We start from the raw sequence: 26,912 nt of genomic DNA, 5'->3' as shown, positions 1-26,912 counted from the left end.
ATGAAGTGGATGGAGATATCATTTCTATATCAGAATAGTTTTGTTCTTTTATAAAATGAGCTTGAAATCTTGTGTCAGATCCCTCTATGGAGAGGGCAATGAAAGAGTGAGACATTCCTGTGATGACAGCTGGATCATGGAAAACTTCTCAAAGAAGGTATGGAAAATGAACAGTTAGTCACAACACCGAAGAGGAGGAGGTTTTAAAGCAAAAATGTGTGGAACGTCACTGTGTTTGTTGTCCTTCACCTTCAGGTTAGAAGCATCAATCTCCAGTTTTTGGCTTGTTTTTTATTTCTGACTTTAAAGTAGCGGCTTAAAGAAAATCACAGAGAAGTTTCCATTTGTTTAGGAGGCGCTGAAAAGATGCTTGTAAAGAGTTTTGATTTTCCTAAAACAAGGTTTTCAACGTTTTGTTGAATTTTCTGTTTTGCTTAGGCTTGCAGCTCACAATAGTTGAATTCATGATTTCAGTTGCCAAAATAAAAGAGTATGTTATAAGTAAAATTTGAAAAAGAAAAAGTGAACACAGGGAAGCTGAGAACATAATCAGGACATGATTCAGACTTTACATTGGCTTTGTTATTTAATCTATGATCAAAAATGTTTCACAGCTGTTTCTAGTTTATATTAATCCTATTTATAATTTCTAAGGATATTGGTAATCAAAACACTTCTTTCAACCCCAACAACACTCCAAAAGATGATTCTGTTCTTTTCCCTTTCTTCGCAAATAGTTTTTCAACCTTTTAAGTAAATACAAAGACCCAAAATGTAACATTTTTGAGGATTTTCCCAAAAAGGCCGCTTTATGCTTGTGCTGTGACATTTCTTTCAAGCTGAAAGTGTTTGGATCAATGGTAAGATCCACAAAAAAGTGATCATTAGCACATAAATCAGACAATTTTTTTCATAATACAATGATTGCATAAGCTGCATAACCCTCACTGCTTTTCACTTCCTGCATTAGGATTACAAGCCCAGACAGGTTGGCGGGGAGAGTTTTAATTGGTGCTGCAGAAAAGAAAAGGCGCTGACATGTAGTAGGTAGATGTAATGCAAGAAAATGTGGAATAATTTTATTTTAGGGAACTGGCTTTCTTAAAACAAACACTTTTTGGCATTAGGGTCACACCTTTGCATTGATTTTATGATAAAAACTTCAAGCAAAGCCTGAACTAAATTGCTGTGTTGGGAATGTCAGCATTAAATGGAAGTCACTCCACAGCCCCATTATGAGGAAAGCACTGGTTTTCCTTTGTTATGGGGCGTGTCCAGACAACAGACAGTCCTTGTTTGGAGGGTGATGCAGCGTCTGTCTCAGAGGAGCCTGAAAGTGCCCATATAAAGTGCTGAGTCATTGTGACCCTTCTTGAAAGCAGGTGCATTAAAACACCTGTAGGCACAGGTAAGTGCTCCTCTTTTGGCCATTCTGCATTTATGCTGAGGAGAAAAGCAATGAAAACACCCGTCAATAATGTTTTGCCAACAGCTGTTGTGTAAACTAACAACAGAAAGCCAAAATGACAATCACACACATGCAAACCAAATCATAAATTATAAATCAACAATAACATTTTCAGACCAACAGCAGATTGATGCAGAAGTCAAGCCAGCAGGAAGTAAAAGAAATAAACTGCAATCACACAATACTCTTTATTTGACAAGTGAAAAGTTGTGTTATTTTTTGCAGGCATAATAATGATAATAAAAGTGATAATAATAATTAAAAGTAATACTGCTCAGAGTCTGGTTCTGCTGGTTTGCTCCCTCTCTTTCCATCGTCACCTTAAGCATGCTGAGTTTGGGAGATTGCTGCAAAGTTAACAACTCAATGTCATAAACTGACGTCTGACCCAACATGCTCATTCAAGAGGAGGAACTGCTGCAAAGTATAATACTTGGAAAGGAAACTCTTTACAAATTAAAATCAACTTGATGTTATTGTTTTATAAGACTGAATTGTAATTAAGTGGGTACATAAGCACATGGGTAGTTAGAACCCTATTAATACAGTGCTAAATTGATTTCCCCATCCAATTGCATTATTTGAGGGAAGATTTAGTAACTAGCTCTTTTTTTTGCTGATGTGACCTTCTGAATGTCACAAAGTATCACCTGAACTTTGTATCTCCTAAAAAAGATGCGCAGCACAAGCATAAACTAATCTAAATCAGCATCTTTGTTCCCAAACAGCAGTGAAGCTATCATGAAAAGTTTTTCTCTTCCTTATTTGACCTTGATTGTAACTTAAGAGTAAATGAACAGGGAGCTAAAGTTTCCCTCTCACTTCCTCTCATCCTTCTGAAGTGGCTGATGAATAACTAAAGAATTACAAGCTGCTTCTGGTAATAAACGGCAGTACACGGTGATTCATTGTCATACTACATGCTAACCAGAATGTAGCCCTGGGCTTCCTTGAAACCAAAGTTTCCCCCTGACCTTCCTCTGCTCCTCCTTCTTCCTCCTCCATCACTTGAGTCCGCCTGAGCAGCCAATCAGAGCGCAGAGCTGAGGCCGCAGCACCGCCCTTCCCCCCAACCTCCCCACCGGAGTCATCCGCAGCACAAACCCAATGAGCTTAGAGAAAGTGGGCCGTCTCTGCGCTCTGCGTGGCCCTTCCTGCTTCAGCCTCAACTTTCTGCCTCACTCGTGTTTCCTGGCTTCATCTCTCTCACGCAGAAGAGCCCAAAAAGTGTCCGGCTGCTTTAGAACCACAACGGACTGGAGTCGGGATATATCTTTAAATCTTCCGCGCTGGGAAATAGAGCTCAAAACCGAAGTTTAGTTGGGGTTTTTTTAAATTGTTTTTGTTTAAATTTACTTTTGCGGGTTTGGGTAGGAAGCAGAGACAGAAGTCTCTGAGTTAGTCTGTATGAGTGTTTGAGAAGGAAAAAGCAGCAGGATGATCGCAGCTCAGTTATTAGCCTACTTCTTCACAGAGCTGAAGGATGACAAAGCTAAAAAGGTGAGTCTGTTTCTCAATTATTAATCCAATCTGAGTGTTTGTCCAATGGATACTGAGAGGAGAACAATCACATTTGTCCATCTTGCCTCTACATGTTCGCACTACTTTGAAATGTATGAGTCAAGCAGGGAATACCGACTTTTATTTAGGGAAAAAGTTGGTAAAAAAAAAAATCTCCTGACCGTTGGAGATATTTGCTTCTTCAACGTGGCCCGGTGAGACGTGACTAACCGCACTGTTTGGGTAGTAAGATGTGTAAAGAGGGGTGGCACATACGACTGATGCCATGATGCAAGCCTGGGAGGTGTGGCGAAGAGGAAGAGGAAGTGAGTGATCTGGAGAGTAGACCTCAAGGATGAGGAGGCAGGTCATTATTTCAGGGTTAACGAGTTTCTTTTGTTCTCCTGTTAAAGTTGTACTTTCACAGCCATCCGCCCAGCGGTGGTCAGCACAGATATGAATTATTCAGATCTATATCTGTTCTCTAGGCCGTATGTGTGACGACCTAGAGAAACTTTCACCGGCTGATAGATATGCCGTTGTCTTTTGGGTCCAATCTGCTCATACTGATTTCACCCCGTTTTTTTCTCTAAGGATTGTAACACACCAACTTATCACAATATCAGTCAATATCAATAATTATTGATTAGTTTTTGTTTTAAATAGGTGAAATACTGCCAAACTGGTGGCTTGACCTTTCTTGTTTTATCCAAAGTTTTTACTCCGCACTGTTATTTTTAAGCAGTTATGAATCAGGTGGTAAGACCTTAAACTGCTGCTGTGCAAGTTACTCCTCAGGTTGTTGCTAAGAAACCAAAGAGTGAGTGAGTTGCTAGGTAACCAAAGAGTGAGTGAGTTAGTTGATTCCACCAATCTTGCTTAGCTGGCTGGAAGAGGTTGAGCAGCTAGTTTTTCCTCTGCCTACATCTCCCAGAATGCTGTGTGGTTCCAAATTGGAGTTCAGTAAATATTCTATGTATTGATCTACCTGATCTATTATCTATTCGAATTGATCGTATTAGTCTATCGTGATATATATTGTTATTGATTTATTGTCCAGCCCGATAACACAAATATGTATTTGTAGAGATGCACATGAACATGTGATATCATTGACTCTTGCAACGGTGATATTAGTTACAACTGACTCAAATTTGCTTAGTTTTATTGAAGGTGTTCCTAAACCATGTAAATACAATGTGTCCTCAATATTAGAAAAACAATAATTTACATTGTTGCAAGTGTATACTTTATTGTTTCTGTACACAAATCACTGAAAATGTAAGCTACTGCTACATGGTGTTGATTTAAAAAATAAAAGGACAATTAGAACATAAATTCCTGCACATATAAGTTTAAAGCCCTTTTAAGAAACAAATGGTATTCAGGGGTACAAGGAATACAATTTAATTGCTATAAGTTTGTTTTTTTATTTAAAGTTGCTCATTTGGATTTCATTAATATCTGCATCTGCCAAATGAAGGGCAGATTTCTAGCAATTTCATGGACTACAAGGTGCAACATCAACATGTGCTTCCATCTGTAGGATATTTAATAGTTCAATTATGATATCTGCTATTATTGACCCATATTTTCCTCACTTTTCTTTTTTTATTGCCACCATTCTCATTAGCTATAGAGTCTCGATCACTAAGATGCATGTCTGAGCATCTCAATAAAAGTCCTTCGAACTGGGCAGAAATAATAGCAGAGCTTGAAAGTGTTGCACCTGAAATCAAAACTCAAATAGCCTCACAGGTATTCATTCTTTGTAATTCTTTGCTTTGATTTTGTAGTGACGAAAATATGCTCCTTATTTACGTCATATATCATTTCTTATACAATAAATTGTGACATCCGCCATCTGTGGTGCGTATTTGCACTTCAAAACTTGGTAAATATGGGCATTTATTTATTAAAGCCAGTTGGTTTACTTTCTGTTTGCTTGAATCCAAAAGTAAGTGATCAGATCATTCACACTGAAATAAACCTCCCAATCAGTTTCTAACGTAACCCAAAGATATAAAGTAGAGCCTGAAAAAAGTAGGAGCTCTTAGTTTTGATACTTTTAACAAAAAGATAATTATTTTAGTTATTGCTTAGAGTTGATTAAGGAAAATGTTTCAGTTTTTGGCTGGTGGAGCACTATTTCAAAATTATATCTGTGTTGCTTTCTTGTTAAAAGGGAAAAAAATTAAGAGAGGCAATGGACAACATTACTTCAAATGAATGCATTATACATTCATGGATGTATAATGCATGAATCCCAACATTCATGCATTATACATCTGTAATGCATGAATGTTGGGAATGATGAAGGATAATTAGTGTTGCCTTTAAGTGTCAGTCCTGCGCAAAAACTAACTGGACCAGTTTTAGCTGGTTTTACAGCATGGTATGTGTATGTGCACGCGCGCGTGTGTGTAGGCTATTGTAGAACTAATACTCACTATCAGTTCCCGTAAAACCAGGCGTAAAACTAATATTTGTCCTTATTTTAGCCAGATTTTACACCAAAACTTTGCTTTCTCTGACTCCTTTGAGTCACGTATTGTCTCTGTAAGGTTTCTGAATGACGTCACCAATAGCCTCTCTCGTTTTCTGAAAAAAGTCTGCACATGCTACGTCTGTTTTTACCTCTATATTTTCCCCCAAATCACACAAGGCGACCCTCGAGGCTGTCTTTCTCAGATCCTGGCCTGTAGAGGCGAAACAGCCCTCATCTGCAGCCTGGCCTGATGTAACACAACACATCTCCCTCCCTTCTTTACTCCTGCTCTCTTCCGCTCTCTGCCTCCCTAAAATAGGCCAGCTTTGAACCATGTGACCACAGGTGACAGCAGAGGGCTTATGCCTGCGCACAGTGATCGGCAGGTGTGTGGAGTTTATCAGGGCCTCAATGAACAAATAGATAAAAACTTCTCCATCTCAAAAACTAAAGCTGGGAAATGTTTTGCTTAAACGTTCTTGCAAAATTGAGTTAAAGTTGAAGTTTGAACGGTTTTATTTTTCTAAAAGTATTCAGAATATTGAGGTTTTTCATGCTGAAGTCCGCTCAGTCAGCTGAATCTGCTGCGCTGACCTTGTCTGACTTCCTGATTCGCTGTTAGTTCCCATCTGAAACGGCGGCTCACCATGTCTGCATGAGTGTGTGTGCGCTTACATTGGGATACAGAAGGGGGCAGTGTGGAGGTCAGTATTTTTCCACATAGTGAGGCTGTGTGTGTGTGTGTGTGTGTGTGTGTGTGTGTGTGTGTGTGTTTGCATGCACCTACACACACACACTACGTAGCTGCATTGAGTTTTCCTGAATCTCCATGTGTGAAGGAGGCGGACGAGGCTTTGTTAAGGAAAAGAATGCAAACAGAAAGGAGGATGGGTGGAAGGGCTGGGAGGAGGAGTTGTAAAGCAGACAGAGTTGTGTCAGTTGTGTGACCTTTCCAAAAACTGTATTTGGAGATTCAGTCTTACCTCAGGGAATGTCAGAAGAGGAAAAAACAAGGCAGTTTACTTCCAAACAAAAGATTTATTCTGAGTGCCTATTTGTTAGAGCTCTGTCGGATTGGATGATGCAGTGCTTTAAAACATGCTTATGCATCAGCAAAAAATGCTGAGTCAGAAATGCTGCGGCTCATCCTGAGTCAGGAACAGAGTGGTGGAAACTCTGCCTCTACAAAGTAATTTACTTTTCTTTTTTAAAAGCTTAATTATTCCTGACTAGCAAACACATTTTAATTTCAGCAGCTTGAGTTAATACAAACAGCAGTTTCATCATTTTAATTATGTGAAAATGTGTCTGCCTCCAGTAGAATAGAACCTGTCTCACAACATGAAGTAGGCTGAAAGATTTCAAAAAGCCACCCATCAAGTCGCCACCAAGAGAAATTCAAAAACAGATGAGAAACAAAGCAATTGACTTTAAAGGTCTGGAAAGTTTGTCAAAAAGTATCTTTATGATCCACAAACTTTAGGTATAAATGGTTTGGTTGGTGTGCATCCCATGAAATAATTGTATTTTAGAAGAACGTCTGCATATCTACAGTAAAACATGGTGATGGTGAGTCGATCTATGGCTGCTTTGCTTCTTCATGACCTTTTTGGTCTGCTGTAATTAATGGAACCATAAATTCTTCTCTCTACTTGAATAAAAATATTAGACCTTCTTTGGTTGTGCAGTAGGAGAGTGATCAGAAGCCCAACCCTGATTGGCTTAAAGAGTTAAGGTTTCGGAGTGGTCCAGTCAAAGTCCGAGTTAAATTAGAGTGAGATGCTGAATGACCTTAAACAGGCCGTTCATTCTTGAAAACCTTTCATGGATCTGTGAACTTTGTCAGCTATCAGAGCCGATTGACGTTTTTAGCAAGACTAAAACAAACAGTTCATCATTTGAGAGGTGTATTTTGTGTTTATTCCGATTATATTTGATTTATTTAAAAATGTTTGGTGATTTGAAACATTTAAATATGAGAACAAAACAAAAAAACATTTTGGAAACTTTTGCACTTTTTCCCATCCCCCTGCGACCAGCTGGAGTTCTGTCGCTGCTAACTTCTCACAGCTGTAACAAAAGATCAGTTTGGGCAGCTGAGAACACTTTGTTGTTCAAGTAAGACCTAAGGATGCCTTTCTGATTTCCCTGCTTCCCCGTGGAGCACATTGTTGTCCCTGACTGAGGAGCCCAGCCTCCAAACAAGAGGATTAGCTGAGAGAACGTCCTGTGATGTCGGTTAGCTGAAAGCAGAGTTTAAAACCGCTGCGTTTTTACGGGAAGAGCATCAGAATCACCCAGTTTGAGCGCCGATTTAAACACGCGTTTTGTTTCAGAGCTGTTGTAGCCAGCAGTAATGATTTAATTATTGAAGCTCCAACAGGAAGAGACTCTGTGATGACGTGAGGGGAGTACTAGCGGTTGGCAAAAACACAGAGTTGGCAGCTGTAATAGTACAACAATCAGCTGGCAGCAGGAATGGAGAACAGCGTCTGTGATGGAAAAATACTCAACTTCCACACCGGAAGAGTTATTTAAAAACAATGTAATCTGAAATAAAGTATCCAGTATGTTATCTGTTCAATAATTTACCAATATGTTAAGCAATGACCAGTATCGTCGGTGACCATTGTTAAGGCTGATGTATCATGCATCCCAATTGATCTACACTACTTATATAATATATAATAGTGGTGAGGTTGCGGTTTTAAAATGTAACCTTAAATATCAAAAATATTAAGAAAAAGTAATAATTATCTGCTGTATCATAATCGGACATGTTCAACCAAAGAGCTGACTTGTGTCTTCGGAAATAACGTTCGGAGCTAAGCCTAATAAATGAATGAAATAAGCTTTACAATTTCCATTGTGATGATTAATATTTATAAATGGCTATTTCGTTTAGAGAATAAATAACTAGTTTCATTTGTGCTTTTGGTTGTGTTTGGGTTTCATTTCTGTCTTTTTTTTGTTGTTTTGTTTATTTATTTTTTAGATTTAAAATGTTTTCCATTTCTTCTCTTCAAAATTAAAGTTCATTGCTCTTACCATTTATCGCAATAATTTCTGGGACAATTTATCGTCCAGCAAAATTTGTTATTGTCACAGGTGTGAAATGTCAGAATAGAGCTGCTAAAATGTGATCTTGTTTTATGAAATTTTAAATCGGGGTCGAAGGAGATCGGCGGCAATAACGAAACCAAACGCTGTTTCTGCTAGAATTAAATGTGCTCGATTTATTTCCCCACAGATTACAGCAAAATAACATGCATCAAACACTGTTACTGCTAGAACAAATATGCTCGATTTATTCCCCACAGAATACAGTACAAAACACTCTATGACTAAACACGTGATGCTCGATTCATTCAAGTTACCAGCGCTTACCTCGTGAAACGTGGCCGGAGAGCCTTCGGCCTAGAGACAGAGCAGCATCAACGTAGCTGGGCATTCGAACGCGACCCACAGCAGAGTCTGACTCAAACCGCAGGCTTTTTCGTATTTTATCTCTTAAACAAAGGGACGCCTGCGTGCAAAGGGGGAATGGCCATTTCCATCCTTGCAGGTGAGCCATCCAATCAGAGGTAGCCGCTGTCTGACCATGAGCCAATCATGGGCTGAGAGCGCGAACCAGCAGACCAATCAGAGCCCAACCCAAGTCAACCAGAGCTAAGCACGCCCTATTCACGTGATCCGCATGAGCTTGCAGCATGATCAATTTGCACAATACCCTGAGCAGAATAAGTTTTAACATAACATAGAAAGATATAAATGAATAATGATTATCAAAGAACATAAAAGATAATAAAAAGATAAAAATACAAAATACCAGATCAGATCTGCATGTAAATCTCTTATTGGTTCATTTTGTAGCTAAATGCTAAACCTCTTCTTGCCACTTATCAAAGCTGGAATTTAATAAATGTAATGGCAGCTGGGCGTCTTTTGTTTAGAAAACAAGAGACGATTCCTTCTGCTTAAACACTTCAGATTGTCATGTACTGCATAAATTGAAGTCACTTTATGGGGGAATTTTTTTGCCATAATCCAAGCGCACACATTTTCAGTCTGAAAGCAGAATTTCATGACTTCTGTTCTAAAAGCTTTTAATAGTTTTGCTTATATTTTTATTATGAAAGCAGGACTTCATGTCTTTCTTCTCAAAACTTGTAACGCTTGTACTCAAAACTTCTCCTCGCGCTCACACTTAGTCTCTGCTCGCTTTTGAAAACGCCTTTTGGCGCAGTCGCCTAGCAACCTCTCAGCCAATAGAATGAAAGTGTTGCACTGGGTGCATTTGTTTTCCCCCCATATCATGTCAGCACATTTACATTAAGCAGATTCTGGTAGATTAATGTAAATCTAACAGTCACTATGACTTGTTAGATTTACATTTACATCAGTTTAAAGAAGTCAGAGGTGTTAGTTTGCATTCTCATGACCATATTTAAAGCTTACATAAGGATTTTAACACCTACAGTATAATTGACAGTGAGAAATTGTTTTTACTGAAGCAAATGTCCTGTGTGTTTATCCATTACACTGTCTGGGGCTTTTCAACTGCTTTATGGTCATTTTGATGAGCTGAATCCAGAAATCACATTGGTTTTGCTCAATCAGGTCAACTTTCTGAACTATAAAACGCATGACTTGTTCTGACATCTGGATCGGTTTGCTGAGAATCTGCGGTGATGATCAGGGGGAGAGACGCCATCAGGACAGAGAGTTTAGCACAATCAAGACGTAATGTTCAATTTACACGTACTTACCCTTAACATTTAGTTAATACACTCTGCTAGAAAACAGTTGTTTTCTCCTAAAATCTCTTTTGGATTAGAAAAATGAACAGAAACGAACTGATGATGTCACAAAAATATAATCAATTTAGTCAGAAGATCTGATTTCTCTTAATCTAATTAGAATGAAAACCTGACCTGATTGAGAGAAATGGATATCACTGGAAAACAATCCTAATTCAGTTGAAAAAACATTTTTTTCTGCCCCAGTGTTTTCATTCCGATGTGACATTGGAGCCTTCAGATAAAGCAGTGTTATCGTCGTCACTGTGTGTTTTTATTCAGCTCTCTGTCAGGTTGTTTGAGCCGTGAGTCCGGAAGGCTGAGCCGGCCCTTTAACGACCAGCTGCCTGCTCTCTGATCTATAAAATTAAAATTCCTGTTAAACTGTTCACGCCCTCTGAGGCTGTCTTGAAGATCCTGGTGTTACAGGAAATAGCAAATGTGTAACTCTTGAAAGAGGAACTGTCGACATTTCCATTTGACTGTGTTTTTCCCCACATAAAACCGAATGGATGCCACAGGGAGCACACACATCGACTGTAACTGAGATGACTGCTGATTCTCATTCATCCTGATTTTCCTTCACCACACATATCACAGAAAGTTTGTTGCTTTACTGCAGTTTGTGAAGCAAAACTGAATTTCACCAGAGTTGTTCAACATCCTGTTCCTTAAAAGTCCAGACGACTGACGAGGATCAGAGGGCGGAGCCAGCTGGGCAGCTTTACAGCTACCTGAAACCGTGGCAGTTACTTCATGGCTCTTTATCACATGAGTTTGGACTATTACTTAGCAGATTAGCTGGAATTGCTTTCTCCTTCACTGATTGTTGACTTTTATCCAGCCTACAAAGAATGCCCTTCCTGGTCATGCTGACATGATTGTTTGACACATCCTGGACTTTCCTCTGATTATGTAATGTTGCAAAATTTGGTGCATTGATTAAAATCTGAGACAAATGGGGCTGAATTCGAATCATCATGATTCGATTATCAAAATAATCGTCAACTAATTTAGTAATTGATTAATCGTTAATTGGAGTATTCAGACTCACAAAAATGCCCTTTGTTGAAAGAACAAAACAGTCTAAGCAGTAATTATGTCAAAACTGTATGAAAACTACATACATTTTGCCTCTACGATACAAGAAACCCTTCTTTATCTGTAAGTATGAGCTTCACAGAAATCAAGTGCAGAATTGGTTCCTATTCTGCATAAAAAAAACAACATCTTATTAGTGCCTTTTGCTATCCAGTTATTAACTGGTTATCCAGAAAATAGTCAACAAATCATCCCTTCGCTGTATTGATGTGAAGTAAATCAGAAAACGCTGGGCATTTTTTAGCTGAGATGCATTTTATGGGCAAAGTAATGTAAAGTAAATTTCTTATTCAAATCTGAATAATCTGAACATTTTTTATTTACATCTCTTAATGTTTTTCTAATATTGTATAAAATAAGGTTAAGTGATTAAATGAAAAATCAGCAGAATGTGACAATTGTTTTTGTCCGATTAATAATCTGCAGGATACTCGATTACTAAATCGATTTGTTGTAGCCCTAATTATAATCACATTACGACTGGCGGTGCAGTGATTGCAGTTTTCTGGCCAATCACCGACTACAGATTAAAAATCCCGACCTGCCGATTCAGATTTTGGCCGATACCGATTATTATTTTTTATTTATTTATTTATTTATTTTTTGTCTAAAATGTTGCTGAATGTAGCAAGAAAGTTGATGAGTTGCCAACAGTGAGATGACTACTGTTAACTGCAAATATACAGACCTGACCAGTCGGTCTGCTGGTCAAACCTCTCTCACAGCAGAGCAGAAGAAGATAGCAGTAGATTTAAGCATCATTGCCAAGGTAAATAAAATCGGTGGTTAAGATCAGCTTCACATGTAAAAATCGGCCGATCATCGATTTCCCAAAATTAGGGAAATTGGCGGCGATAAATCGGTGCATCCCTAATGACGACCAGTAATGTAATGACATTTTCCTGACGTGTGTTTTCAGATTGATAAGTACCTGTATGCCATGCGCTTCTCTGATGAGACGCTGCTGGACATCACCAAGCGCTTCAGAGTGGAGCTGACCAGAGGTCTGGGCGGCGACAGCAACGCCACCGCCTCGCTGAAGATGCTCCCAACGTTTGTCCGCTCCATCCCGGATGGAACAGGTGAGTTAGTTCGTCTGAGATTAATCGTAATCGGACCCCAGGCCAAGTACCTGGGGTCCGTGCCAGGATTATGCTGCTGCTATTTCTACACTGACTAATCTTTCTTGCATTCGTTTACTTTTCAGAATTAGATGCTCTGCTTAAAAACTAAATGTCCTGGTGTCTAGAATAGTCAAGTGGATTTCAGTCTTGCTCTTCATGTTTTAGATGGTTTTAATAAAAGCCTGGTAATCGCCCACAGAGACTCGTACTTTGAGAGATAAACCCTGATTGGAAATATTCGGGTTCTTGCGCTGCTCTCTCATCTGGATTGTTAAATAAACGTCGATTCAAAGTGATTCCTGCTCACAGGCATGATGGATTTTCAAGCAGTTTCATGATCGATACCGTGGATCAGCGCCTCTCGATCCACATCATCATGCCAGTGACGTTTACACTGAGTCATGGTAATGAGAGCTGTGCTGTATGATACACAGTAGTGGACAGAAACAGGAAGTAGAAAATAATATCAGAATAAGTTTAAGCAGACTTATCTATGTAATAAATATGTAGTTTATCTAATCTGAAAGCTATTAAACATTACATGGTTGCGTCATTCAGAAACAGAAAGATTAAACGCAACACGCCTTGTTAAAATGTTTGAAAAAGCTTCACTTTGAAGAAAAACTGTTTAAAACAGACCATCACGAATCAATATGAACATCTCAAACAAAACAAGGCAATTGTTCTGGACTGAACTCATTAATAAATTAACATAAAAGCATCTCTTATTTTACAAAATCCAACATAAATATACAGCTCTTAAACCACTTAAAATGATCAGTTTCTCTGATTTTACTCCTTAAAGGTTTGAGTAAAATGAACTTTGTTCTTTTATTCTATGAACTGCTGACAACATGCCTCTGAAATGCCAAGCAAAAATTTAGTTTTTATTAGCAGAAAATGAGAAATGGGTAAAATAACAAAAAGATGAAGTTTTCAGACCTCAAATAATGCAAAGAAAACCACAACACTGATGTTTTAACATATTCCAATATGGTGGAATAACAGGAGGTTTTCAATAGGGATCAGTGCGGTGGTCTCTTAATGTTTTTCCAGAGCTGTATATGTTACATTTTGCGGCCTTGTTTATAAACAGATTTAAAAATATGAACTTTTAAGTAGCAAAGGAGAAAATCCTCCTCGTTGACTAGATGATTAATGTCACCATAAAGCCTGTGGGGATGTGAACCCAGAACATCCAGGACGCGGCGCCTGGACTGAACTGTCTGAAGCTGCAAGTTTTCCAGCTGCATGTTGGTACATGAAGAAACAGGAATGTACAGCAACACTGCCTTGAATGGAGAACAACAGAGCACAGACTGACCCTGTTCTGTTATTTTACGTTATTTTATGACAAACATTGCATGACTTTGATTGCAGAATAGACATTTTAATAAGGCATGCCTTTCTTTACTGTTTGGAATCAGGCTGTTTGTCACATAGTGATCCATAACAAGTTTGCAGCTTGCATGATGAATGCAGGGCGGCTCTGGAAGAAAACCTGTTCAAGGCTCCAGAAGATTTAAGACTTTCCAGCAGGACAAAACGTCACAACCAGAACCAAAATAAACCGGTTTAGATCAAAGTCTGAATGGGCCCAGTCAAAGGTTACTGTTTAGAAGTTTGAAATCTAAGCATCATTTTCTTAATTTCTATTGTTTTATCCATTTAAATTTGAAGAAAACATATATACTCAGGTTTGTAGTTTTAGCCTTTCTTTAGCAAAACCGTACATACTTTCCTGCAATGTAATCCCTCTTTCTCTCTCTCTGTCAATCTCTCCTCCTCCTCTTTCCATCGTCCGTGAATCGACAGAGAAAGGAGATTTCATCGCGTTGGATCTGGGAGGCAGCGCGTTCCGGATCCTCCGTGTCAAAGTGAGCCACGAGAATAAGCAGACCGTTGAGATGGAGAGCGAGACCTACGACACGCCGGATGAAATCATGCACGGCAGCGGAACCAGAGTGAGTTTACTTCCAAGGCCAGGAACACGAACGCAGCTTCCCTCCGGCTCCCTTCACCTTGTCCCTCCGCTCCTCTCCTCCAGCTGTTCGACCACGTGGCGGAGTGTCTCGGAAACTTCATGGAGAAACACAAGATCAAAGACAAGAAGCTCCCAGTTGGCCTTACCTTCTCCTTCCCCTGCCGACAGAAAAAACTGGACGAGGTAATCGTCTCTTAAAGGGGTTGAAGCTGCAGCTGAGGCCAGATGTTGAAGGTTATATATGTTGACATCCAATCTGAAATGTTTCTTTTGCTTTTTTTTCCCCCAGGGATATTTGATAAAATGGACAAAACGCTTCAAAGCCAGCGGTGTAGAAGGGATGGATGTTGTCCACCTGCTCAACAAAGCCATTGAAAAACGAGGAGTGAGTCTCGTTATCATTCCTAGTGGTTCGACCCAGATGGCCGGGAAAAAGTCAACCGCTTGACGGTTTGTTCATTTCAGGACTACGAGGCCGACATCATGGCGGTGGTGAACGACACCGTGGGAACGATGATGACCTGCGGCTTCGATGACCAGCGCTGCGAAGTCGGCATCATCATCGGTGCGGCTTTGGTGGAACAGGAGGGGAACGGGTCGGATTAGCGGAGACGAGTTAAAGCGCCGGTTCTCTCTTTGTGCCCGCAGGAACCGGCACCAACGCCTGCTACATGGAGGAGCTGCGTCACATCGACCTGGTGGAGGGAGACGAGGGACGCATGTGCGTGAACACCGAGTGGGGCGCGTTCGGAGACGACGGCAGCCTGGAGGACCTCAGGACGCAGTTCGACATCGAGATAGACCGAGGTTCTCTCAACCCGGGCAAACAGCTGTGAGTTAATCCTCCAGGGCGGTTGTCTTCACGCAGCCGTTACTGTCAAAACAGCTCAATGAGAAGCTCTGCCGCTTTACTTTGCTTTGATACGCATTTGGTCGCATTAGAACCACGGCTTCCTTTAAGTTATTGAGAGTTCACTCAAAAATCCACCAAAAAGTGGAGTTTGAAAATGTTGTACTGCAGACTTCTGCCCAGGTCCCCCTTGAAAATGAGATCTAGATCTCAATGGGGTTTACCTGGTTAAATAAAAAAAAAATAAAAAAAAAGGTTTCTAAGGTTTCCAGTCAGAGGAATTGCTCTCAGGACTACATAGAGCCAACCAGTGTATGATTTAATCTCAGTACGAATTAAGCGGTTCTGCGAAGGCCTCAGAGGTTTGTTAGAGAATAAACAGCATCAACTAGACAGAGGCACAGCAGACAGCTCAGGGAGAAAGTTTAAAGCAGTTTACAGGTTAGAAGACAATATTTCAAGCTTAAAACACCTCAGAGATTTTATCATCTGAAAGTGGAAGCAGTACGGTTCACCTACTAAGACCTGACCGACCGTCTATCTGACAATCCAGGTAAGAAGAGCCAATCTAAGAAGAGATCTGGGGAGCAATGGCTCAGACAGAGGCCAACATTAAGGCATCAAATTACAAAGTCAAATATTTTTAGTCATGTTTTAAATAAACAGCATTTTTAACAACTTAATTGTGCTGTAAAATGGCACAGTGTGGCTGGAAATATACAAACACTTCCCCTGCAATCCTGGAAGAAAATGTTCAAGAAAAAAAAAGCTTTGAAAGTTTGTGGTTGTCGCTGAAGGGAAGATGAGAAGCTTGAATTATTATAATACCCTTTTCAAGACACTATTGGATACTAAAAAACAGCTGTTTTTCCCCCGTGTCCTGCAGCTTTGAGAAGATGATCAGTGGGATGTACATGGGGGAGCTGGTGCGCCTCATCCTGGTGAAGATGGCCCGAGACGGGATGCTGTTTGAGGGGAGGATCACTCCAGAACTTCTGACCAAAGGCACACTTCAGACCAAACACGTCTCAGCAATGGAGAAGTAAGTCCACAAACCAACTCCGCACAATACCTGTCCTTTATAATAAACTATTACATGTTAAATCGCCTTCTATACTTTGCTTTTGTTTAAGGAGTAAGGAAGGTTTAATCAAAGCAAAAGAGATTTTAAGTCAATTTAGTCTGGAACCGTCTGAAGAGGACTGCGCCGCAGTACAGCATGTGGGTATTCTTGCAAAAACACAAGAAGCATTAAAACTGCAGGATAATGTAACGCCAAGAGAAAAATGGTTTACCAGACTCAACCTGAACCATCCTCTGTAAATCCAGGACTCTGGACCCTCTACAACACATGTTAAACTGGAGGCCCGCGGGCTAAATCCGGCCCATCGCAACTATTTACTTTGTGTCACGTTTGCCAAAATCGTCGATTCAAAAGAACTCGCGGCCCAAAAAAACGAGAACAAAAACTAAAATATAGCAAATAAAGTCATCATTGTAGACCCTAAACATAAAAATGTTTTTCCAGGTTTACTACATTCAAAGAAAGGCGTCTTGTTTTCAAATTTGGTAACATTTTATTTGAAGGTGTGTGCATAAGACCGACATGACTCTGTCATAAACACGATATAACATCTGTAATAAACACGATATAACATCTGTCATAAACATTGAGGAGTCTTCATGAATGTTTACAACTGTTGTCATGAAGTATCATTAAGTAAGTAATGACACTTTTAGTGCAAAGTTGACACTTTTAATGGATTTCTAATGCTAATTTTGATAGAACTTTGCATTAAAAAGCTCATTATGAACTGAATAATGCAAAGTTTACGCTTTTAATAGACTTTTAATGCAACTTTGCTTTAAAAGTGCCATTATTTACCAAATGACACTTCATGACATTAAGCATAAAGACTCCTTCATTGTCATGACAGGTGACGGTGTCATGCCAGTCAAATAAAGTGTTACCTCAAATTCTTTTGGATTCAGTATAACAAATTTATTATCTGTTATAAGACCAGAATTTAGGGTCACTTTCTCTAAAAATGCTTGCTAATTAGCCAAATTCAGTAAATTAAGTAAAAATTGATTTTGTTGTAGCAAAGTCAGTAAAAATCTCTGGATAAATGTTTGTCTACGTACTGTAAAAGCTTGGTTATCAAAAGACAAACAATTTTTGTTGCACCTAACGTTTTCCATTGTGAGAAAATGATGTTGGTAATCATTTCATCTCAGCTTAAAAATTTAAAGTCAGTTTGGACGGGCCAAATTTCCATCACTGTCAAACTTCTTTTGGGGGGCCACACAAACTCAGTCCAAGGGCAGCCAATGGCTCCCACGCCACACTTTGGGCACCGCTTCTTTGGAACGCCATAAAAATCAAATCAGTTTTTTGCATAGCGTAAAATTACAATGTGAAATATGTTAGATATTAAATTTTTAGAGAAAACTCTTCAACAGCTTGTTAACATGTATCGGTTCATTTAAGCGGCACTTGAAGGATATTTACGATGCTGAAGTGGCCCAAGTATAAAAATGAGTTTAACACCTGGTTCTACAAGAATCCTTCTCTGGTTTTGCATGTAGTAAATGTTCATTTTAAGGATTTTTTACACGTGCACTCAGCTGCTGCATGAGCATCCTGCTCTCTTTGGTTTCGGTCCTTTAGGTTTGCTCCATCGTCTCTCATCGCTCCGCCAACCTGGTAGCTGCTGCCCTGGCCGGCATCCTGCAGCGGCTGAAGGAGAACAAGGGAGGGGTGCGACTCAAAACCACTGTGGGCATCGACGGCTCTCTGTACAAGATGCACCCGCAGTGAGTGTGTCGATACACACACCCGCTCAGTTTATATAGATTATTCAGACTGACGTTCTCTGTCCGTTTGAAGCTACGCTCGGCGCCTCCATAAGACCGTCCGACGTTTGGTCCCCGACTGCGACGTCCGGTTCCTCCTGTCAGAGAGCGGCAGCGGGAAAGGGGCTGCCATGGTGACGGCCGTGGCCTACAGACTCGCCGAACAGACCCAGGAAATCGCCAAGATTCTGTCCAAGTTCCGCATGACGACGGAGCAGCTGCTGGAGGTGAGGGGAGAGTCCCGACGCTGCCGGCGTTGGTGTCTGCGACTCTTTCCCAGTTCGGTTTGCTGATGTTTGTGTGGTTTTAGGTGAAAAACAGAATGAGGGCAGAGATGCAGAAAGGCCTTTCGAAAAGCACGCAGGACGTCGCCGTCGTCAAAATGCTGCCCTCGTACGTCCGTAGCACACCTGACGGCACAGGTAACGCTCACTCACGGCTTCGACGTAGTCAGTTATTCTGTGCATAATTCTGACAGATTAAATCCTGCTGATTTTTCATTTAAACCTTTTTTATACATTGCAAATAATTTAATTCCCCTTATAAATGAGTGAATAAACAGTTTTTTAATGTAAATTTCAGATCACATTTATAACACGAATAGTTGGACCCACATGCTGCACAATAAGGCAAAACAAATCAAGAAGAAAACCGTTAAACCCAATAAGCAGAGAAACGTATTAGAGTGCATTAGGGCCTTTGTGCATAGAAAAATAAACAAAACAGAGGAGTAAATTTTAACCAGAAAAGTAAAAAAAAAACAAAAAAAACATGTGACTTTTGAAACTCAGAAATATAAAAAAAATTCTAGGAAGTTCCTGATGTTAGTCCCAAAATTTCATTTTTTAAGCAGATTTTTGACTTTTCAAACTCAGAAAAGTCCAAGTTTTTCTAGAATTTTTTTCTGGCATACATTTACTGCTTTTTTTTTTATTTTTTATTATTAAGCAAACCTTTTACTGCCTAAAATGCAATAGCATAGCATTGATCTTTTGTGGCAAAGGATTAAACTGCAGCTAAAAAAATACAACTAACACGACACGTAAAAAGCTCAGCTCTGCTCAGCTTAACATCAGTTTGGAGCTAATCTGACTATTTCTTGGATTAACCAGTTAACAATTGGATAGAAAATTGAGCTTAATAGGAGATTTTTTTACAGTAATTTTAACAAAGTGAAGTTTTTGGTTGAACATATTTACAAAGGTTTTTATATACATCTTTACAGTTTTGGCTGAGTTTGTTCTTTCAACAAATGGCCTTTTTCGTGTCTGTATGCTTGAGTTAGCAGTTAAGTGATTACTACATTAGTTGACAATTTTTTCATAATCAATTAATCACGATTAATCCGATTAATCGTTTCAGCCCTCCTACTCAGATTAAAAATCTTCTTTGTGTCAGTTTAGCCTGAGCTCGTACCTCTCATACTTTCTGTTAAACTTTTATCAACTTTAAACTTTCAAACTTTACAGGGTACCAACTCTGTGATCAAGTTTTAATTTCTGCTGTTTAATGCTGAAGTCTCTGTGCCGTTTATCACAAGCACGGCTGTTTTTGCTGCTTGTTTGTTCATTCTTACATTTCCACACGCGTGCAGAGAACGGGGATTTCCTGGCTCTGGATTTGGGGGGAACCAACTTTCGAGTTCTGCTGGTCAAGATTCGCTCCGGGAAGAAATCAGTGGAGATGCACAACAAGATTTACGCGATTCCTCTTGAAGTGATGCAGGGCACAGGAGAAGAGGTGAGATCCCTGAGGAGATCCAAGGATTGGTGAAAAGCTTTAGCCTCAGTTCCTGTTTACCAGATCATACTGGGAGGATTAAGGGACTGGGAACAGGATGCCTGCAGGTTACGATTGGTTCAGATTAGGATCAAGTTAACAATCTTTAAAGCTTAGATTTGAACTTAACAGATTTGCACTGGCTGAAGCTAATCTGCTTCCTCCTTTAAAGATCTTCCTCACTCTGAGGATGAAGGCTGTGAATCTCAACGTGGATGTAGTGGAAACGACAAAGCGTCAAACTTGTTTCCACCATGTGTTCAGACCTTTAAAGACCTTTTCTCTGGGCTTACAGTATTTTTTTCCTGTTAGTTTTTGTTGATGAACTTATTGTGTCTAACCTGAGTCACTGTGAGATTAAATTGGTGATTGAGTTATTCATTCAGTGACCCATAATATATTATGGGTGTTGTGAAAAAGTATTTGCTCCATTTACAGATTTCTGGTCTGTTTGCTTGTTTGTCACTTTTAAATGTTTTGGATCATCAAAATAACTTTAATATCAGTCATATAACCAGAGTTAATACACAATGTAATTTTCCATTGATTATTTAAATGAGGGAAAAAGTTAATCTAAACCAACTGGGCTTTATGGGATAATTATAGGGCTAAAAGTTTATTACCAACCTGTAGAATCAATAAATCACTCAAACAGAATGTGATTGTGAAACGTAAAAGATCCAAAAAGCAACAAACCAGATATAAAGAAATTCAGTTGAGAAATTAAGTCCCTGACATCTATCAACTCTTTCCAGAAAGATAACAAAGGAGCTTTGGGACATTAGGGAATTAAGAAAAGTGCATTTTTCACCCACATCGGACTCTGTTAGGACCGTTTCTCTTTCCTGCTCTGAGATAGCTGACATTTTATAGCTATATCAACTGAAATAAAATAAGAAATAAGGACGGCCATTGGCGCCCTCTGCTGGACGGTGGCCAAACTACAGACACTTAAAAAGGAATAAATTTACATTATTGGAACTAATTTATCATCTAATAAACCATTAGTTGACGTTTAATTGTAAGTCGATACATTTTTTTTGCATCCCTGAGATCAATGCCTGAATTATTGCAAATGGTTAATGCTAGTTGTGGTAACCAAGACTGGAACAAGCAGCTATTGGGTTTTGTGGAAAGTTACTTTTAAGTCCAGGCCGATTTGGACGTGTTCTTCCCTGTTTTGCCTAAATGAATATAAACGTTGTTTGAAAATGTGCTTATTGTATTTTGTGGAGTTATCTCGTCTGACATTGAAATGTTTTTCTGATCTCAAAATCTTTGTATATGCACCTCACATTTTTAATTTTGTTTATAAAAAGGAGTGATTTACTCGGTAGAAAACCTGAAATAACTTTGAAAACATGGAGCTATTTCATCAAGTTCTGTATATTTATAATGATTTCTCCTGCTGCAGCTGTTCGATCACATAGTGCACTGCATCAGTGACTTCCTGGACTACATGGGGATGAAGACCGCATGTCTTCCTCTGGGCTTCACCTTCTCCTTCCCCTGCCGACAGACGGGTCTGGACGCTGTGAGTAGAGCGTCTCCTTCGTTTGCTCCAGAGTCGCTGAGCAGTTCATGACGCTCCGCTTCTGCATGCAGGGCATCTTGTTGACTTGGACCAAAGGCTTCAAGGCGACAGGCTGTGAGTCTGAAGACATTGTCGGACTACTGAGGGACTCCATTAAGAGAAACCAGGTAAGATTTGAAGATGATCATCTTCCGGTTTACAGCGGTAGTTTAAAGTGTAGCTTAGCATGATGGGTCGGGCTGCTTCCTCAGGAGTTTGAGCTGGATGTGGTGGCCATCGTCAACGACACAGTGGGAACCATGATGACCTGTGCCTACGAAGAGTCCACCTGTGAGATTGGACTCATTGCTGGTGAGTTACATATCGAGTGTAAGGCTGGGTTCACATTGCAGCCTGAAGTGACCCAATTCCAATTTTTTTTTTAAATCAAATCGGATTTTCTTTGCAGCGGTTGTTCACGCTTGTATGTGATCTCCACTGTGAACTGCAATTGACCTGAAAGTATCCTGCATGCCCAGCAGAGGGCGCAATAATGTCACACATAGAGAGCGAGCTCAGTGTTTTACCAACCGCTGTAAAGAAGAAGAAATGCGCAGTGTGGGTGGAAGTAAACATGGAGGCTAACGGCGGAGCTTAGCTTACACATTTGAAGTTGTTGTCCGACCGGAGCAGCATATTAACAACTTAACTCTCATAAAGTCCATCATGGTTGTTGTTTTTCTTCCCGCTTTCGCATATCGGAACGCAGAATAGTGACGTTTGTCGAGTATTTGGATGAACGTGACCCGGACGTTCAGGTCACATTTGAATCGGATATCCAAGTGGTCTGGGTCGCATTTGAAAAAAAAAAATCCAACCTGTGTTTTTCAGACTGTCGTGAAAAGATCAGATATAAGGTTACACTACGTCAAAAAAAAAAAAAAAAGCAGAACTGGGACACTTCAGGCTGCAGTGTGAACGCAGCCGAATGACCGATATTCATCTCCCTGCGCTGCGTCGGCTTTACGTGTGCGTTTGGCCGCAGGAACCGGCAGTAACGCCTGCTACATGGAGGAGATGAGGAACGTTGAGATGGTCGATGGCGATCATGGACGCATGTGCATCAACATGGAGTGGGGAGCTTTTGGAGACAACGGTTGCCTTGACGACTTCAGGACGGACTACGACCACGCCGTGGATGACCTCTCCCTTAACGTAGGAAAGCAGAGGTGATCAGAAACATTTCCGTCCTCCCCAGAAACACTCGCTGATGTTTTCGGTTCTGGAGCGTTTTTACACGCCTGTGCTTCACGTTCCAGATATGAGAAGATGATCAGCGGCATGTACCTCGGCGAGATCGTGAGGAACATCCTCATAGACATGACCAAGAGAGGCTTCCTGTTCAGAGGGCAGATCTCTGAAACCCTGAAGACCAGAGGCATCTTTGAAACAAAGTTCCTCTCACAGATCGAGAGGTAAGACACAAGCAGCCTGTCTGTGGTTTTCTATCTGCAGGAGAAACAAATGTAAAGGAAGCTGCAGGAAACATGTAAGGGTTTGATTATGGCTTGGCAATAAATCAATAAAAACAGACACGTGATCAATATCAGTGGATATTTTGTCTGAAACAGTTTTCAATAATTTCTGCTAACTTTCTTAATTTTTCCTAAAGTCAAAACAGTTGTCGCCTTCTCTTTGGTTGCTTAGCAACAGCCAACTCTCTTTGGTTGCCTAGCAACAACCTGCTGAATTACTTGCACTGCAGCAGTTTCAGGTTTTTGCCACTGTGCCTCAAAACGGCATAAAAATAAAACTAACATCTGCGTGAAGTTAAAGGAGAAAATGAGAACAACAACTTCAGAGGAAACTGGATAAAACGCGGAATGTGACGTCAAGAGTTTGGAAGCGTTTTAGGTATTTTAAACAAAAACCAAACTGATCAATAACAGGGTTTCCCACAGAAAACTTGGTAAGCCCAGTGGTTGGGGTGCTGGGCCGTCATTCGTTCAGCGGCCTGCCGTGTTTTTGAGTTAAACAATGTTTAAAATGGACAGGAAATTTGAAAATATCACTTTATTTAGATTAATGCTTGAATATCGACAATAAGGTCTTAAAAAATGCAAACATTTAAAAAAACTAAAATAAATAAGCGAAGCTTAGCCTGGTTGGGGGCACAAGTGAAGCCTGGTGGCCCGCCAGGCTTATACTGCAATGGAGGAAAACCTGAATAATTATTGGTATCGAGTGATATGACACACTTATGTTGTGACGTGTTTCAGCCACATTGTCCAGCTCTAGTTTTGGTTAATTTAAAGTAATCATAATGTTTTGTGTCTTCAGTGACAGGTTGGCTTTGCTGCAGGTGAGAACCATCCTGCAGCATTTAGGACTGGACAGCACCTGTGATGACAGCATCATTGTCAAAGAGGTAAGGCGAACAGGAACCGACTCAGTCATGAACCCAGAGCAGGAGAATCTCGTTATTATCCTGTTGAATGAAACCGTGTTTGACGGAGCGCAGGAGTTGCAGACAGACCTGTGTGTGTTTTCTGGGTTTAAACATTGATGTCCTCGTTCCGTTCCTGCAAACTGTGGCAGCTGGTCCAGATTGTTGGGTGTTGCAGTGATGGATGATGAGGCTCTGTGCTGGCAGGTGTGCGGAGCGGTGTCTCGGCGCGGCGCTCAGCTGTGCGGGGCCGGGGTGGCAGCTGTCGTCGATAAGATAAGGGAGAACCGGGGACTGGACCACCTGAACATCACTGTGGGAGTGGACGGCACACTCTACAAGTTACACCCACAGTAAGTGTGACATAATGACGCGATTAGTCAGTTTAGTTCTGATTATTTAGATAATCGTCAACTAATTTAGCAATTGATTGTTATCTGAAGTATACAGACCAAAACAAAAGAACAACAATCTCAGAGCAGCAATTAAGCCAAAACGGTACAAAAGAAATATACGTTGTATTTAAGATGTGTGATGTTCAACCCAGAATTAGGCCTATAAATCAGTTAATCGCACCACAAATTAAAAGAAACTCAATAATTTTCATTTGTATGATTTGATATTTTTCTCTTTTCTTTCTCTTTTTTTTTTTTTTTTTTTTTTTTTACCAAAAACTGAATGATAAAAGTCGTCAGTCTGGTGCTTTGAGCTCAACTATCCCTTTTTTGTTTTGCATACAGATGCTTCATAATTCATTTTATTTGTTGTTTCTGTTGTTTATTTATTTTGGATATTTAAAATGTCTTCCAGTTCCCGTCTTTAAATGTTCATTAGATTTTAAAGGTTATTTAAGATCATTGAGAACGTGTTCTTGCATTATTGTGCCATTATTTCTATTGTATTACTCGAAAATGGTCTCAAAACAACAATATTACACAATATTACTGTTTATCGCAAAAACTTCTGGGACAATCGATCGATTTGTAGGCAGAACTACTCATTTGGTTCAAATTCTGAAAAACAAATCTCCTTTTAGCACCTTTTGCTATCCAGTCATTAATTAGTTAATCCAAAAAATAAAAATCAGATCAGCTCTGGACTTTATTCATGTGATTTCAAATGACAAATGATATTCGTTATTACGAATGATCAAGCATGCACTGAAGGGATGCTATGTTATTGCATTTTACACAATAAAATGTTAATTTTCTTATTTGAATTTGCATTTCTATGCATTTCTAATATTGTTTAAAAAAGTATTAAGTGGTTAAGTGAAAATTCGACACTGAAATTTATATATATATATATATATATATATATATATATATATAATATATATATATATATATATATATATATATATATTTTTTATCCTATTGACTGATTAATCACCATAATAATCAATGAAATTGTAAAATTGATTGTCACACGTCTGGTGTTTCTGCCTAGTTTCTCCCGGATCATGAAGCAGACGGTCAAAGATCTGGCCCCGAGGTGCTGCGTCACCTTCCTGCTGTCTGAGGACGGCAGCGGCAAGGGAGCCGCTCTGATCACAGCGGTGGCCTGCCGCTTGAGGGAAGAGGCCAAGAGTAAAAAATAACAACATATCAGGCAGCTTGTGGCTGTCGATCCACTGCTACCATCCTCAGCGCCTCACACTCCAGCTGCTACTTCATCCATGTGTCTTCCTGAGACAGAAAGGGGAGCGTCGCCCTCTTTCTCTGCTGTGTTTGGCAGCAGATGTGATCCATTCTAGTTAAACTATATCTGTCAGCACCCGGCCTCTTTAGGGTGCAATTGCAATTTTGTGATTCCAAAGGTTGATTATAATTAATTTCAAGCATAAAACATCTGCTGAAACAAATAAATCTAATAATAAAATATTACCCGCTCCTCTGTCTCCACCTGGTGGATTCCTCTTGTTACTGCAGTCTGGCGGTTTTCCTGCAGTCGGCTTTATTTTGTTGCACATCCAGAACTTTAAGCAATTCAAACCAAAGTGGGTCTTTTTGGAGCTGTTGCTATTTTTACATGATGATTTAAAGGGATCTGACGGAGCAGAAGTATGTGTGTAGAAGGAAGGGAATATTTGTGCTTACGGTTTTAATAGCTCACCCAGACATGATGCAGTGTGTTCAGCATTGTTGTTATTTATTTTATTATGTTTAAAAATATTACTGCTGCAAATATGATGCGCACACAACTAGCCACTGGCTAATTTCCCCTCACTGTATTTTTCCTGTGCACAAAAACCTTCATGTCATGTTTCTGCTCTCTGGCTGCAGTTTATTTGTAACCCGGTGTAAACGGTTCATGCTGCTGGTGCTAATCGCAGCTGCTAGAAAAACCCGCCAGTGAGGTGCCAACACGGTGGGAAAAAAATAAATAAATAAGCTGTGCGTAAATGTAAGAAGATTTATTACATTTTGGCAACATGCATATATGGTATATAAATCTACCCCCACTTTATAAAGTAGATTTTTTTTTTCTTAGAAAAGTCTCAGGAAAGTTTTAAGGTTGTGCGACTCTTTGACATCTCTTTGATGAAAAGCGAAAAGAAATACTTGGATATTTAAAAGTGTGCATTTTTCACTATAGAAACTGTCCAGATATTTGATAAACTGTTCAAAAATCTGACCCTGTAAGTGGAGCTTTTTCTGTTTTCTGCTCTGTTGGACGAGTTTTGTTGTTTTAAAACCAGTTTCCAGTCTGTGTTCCTGTCCTGTTGTCTTTCTGCCAGCTCCTGCGAGGCATCCAGGTGTTTTTCTTACTTTGGTCTGCAAAACCCAGGCTGGACGTGTTGCACATTGTCAGTCTGACTCAATAAATTGAACCTCAATTCATCTGAAGTAGCGGTTTTCTGTTGATATTTGCTTGATCGGTTTCCATGTATTTTAATAAGATTTTTAAATTCATTGTTTTGACACAAAGGAGTGCATGATTGTAAAGAGGAAGCAAAATGGCAAACAGTTTACAATTTTTCCAAATAAAAATCTAAAAAGTG

General features: G+C 39.8%; 1 protein-coding gene across 2 annotated transcripts; it reads left to right on the top strand.

Annotated features, from left to right (window-relative positions):
• Positions 1–26,912, top strand: LOC103136514 (hexokinase-1-like). 2 transcript variants are annotated; one of them, XM_007549797.2, is made up of 21 exons: positions 1–157; positions 12,276–12,438; positions 14,296–14,444; positions 14,528–14,647; positions 14,754–14,849; positions 14,930–15,029; positions 15,113–15,296; positions 16,201–16,356; positions 16,448–16,535; positions 17,986–18,131; positions 18,205–18,397; positions 18,481–18,592; positions 19,765–19,910; positions 21,364–21,483; positions 21,555–21,650; positions 21,735–21,834; positions 22,508–22,691; positions 22,782–22,937; positions 23,803–23,890; positions 24,116–24,261; positions 25,358–26,912. In XM_007549797.2, exons 1-21 carry the CDS (start codon positions 56–58, stop codon positions 25,506–25,508), a joined length of 2,796 nt encoding a protein of 931 aa, XP_007549859.1. In that variant the 5' UTR covers positions 1–55; the 3' UTR covers positions 25,509–26,912. The 2 variants fall into 2 exon arrangements, with proteins under 2 accessions (XP_007549859.1, XP_007549860.1); XM_007549798.2 differs by lacking the exon at positions 1–157 and adding an exon at positions 2,566–2,968.

Source organism: Poecilia formosa, unplaced genomic scaffold, assembly GCF_000485575.1.
Source record: "Poecilia formosa unplaced genomic scaffold, Poecilia_formosa-5.1.2 Scaffold33, whole genome shotgun sequence".
Lineage (NCBI taxonomy): Eukaryota > Metazoa > Chordata > Actinopteri > Cyprinodontiformes > Poeciliidae > Poecilia > Poecilia formosa.
Note: the sequence above shows the minus strand (reverse complement) of the source record. Positions and strands in the feature narration are given on the sequence as shown.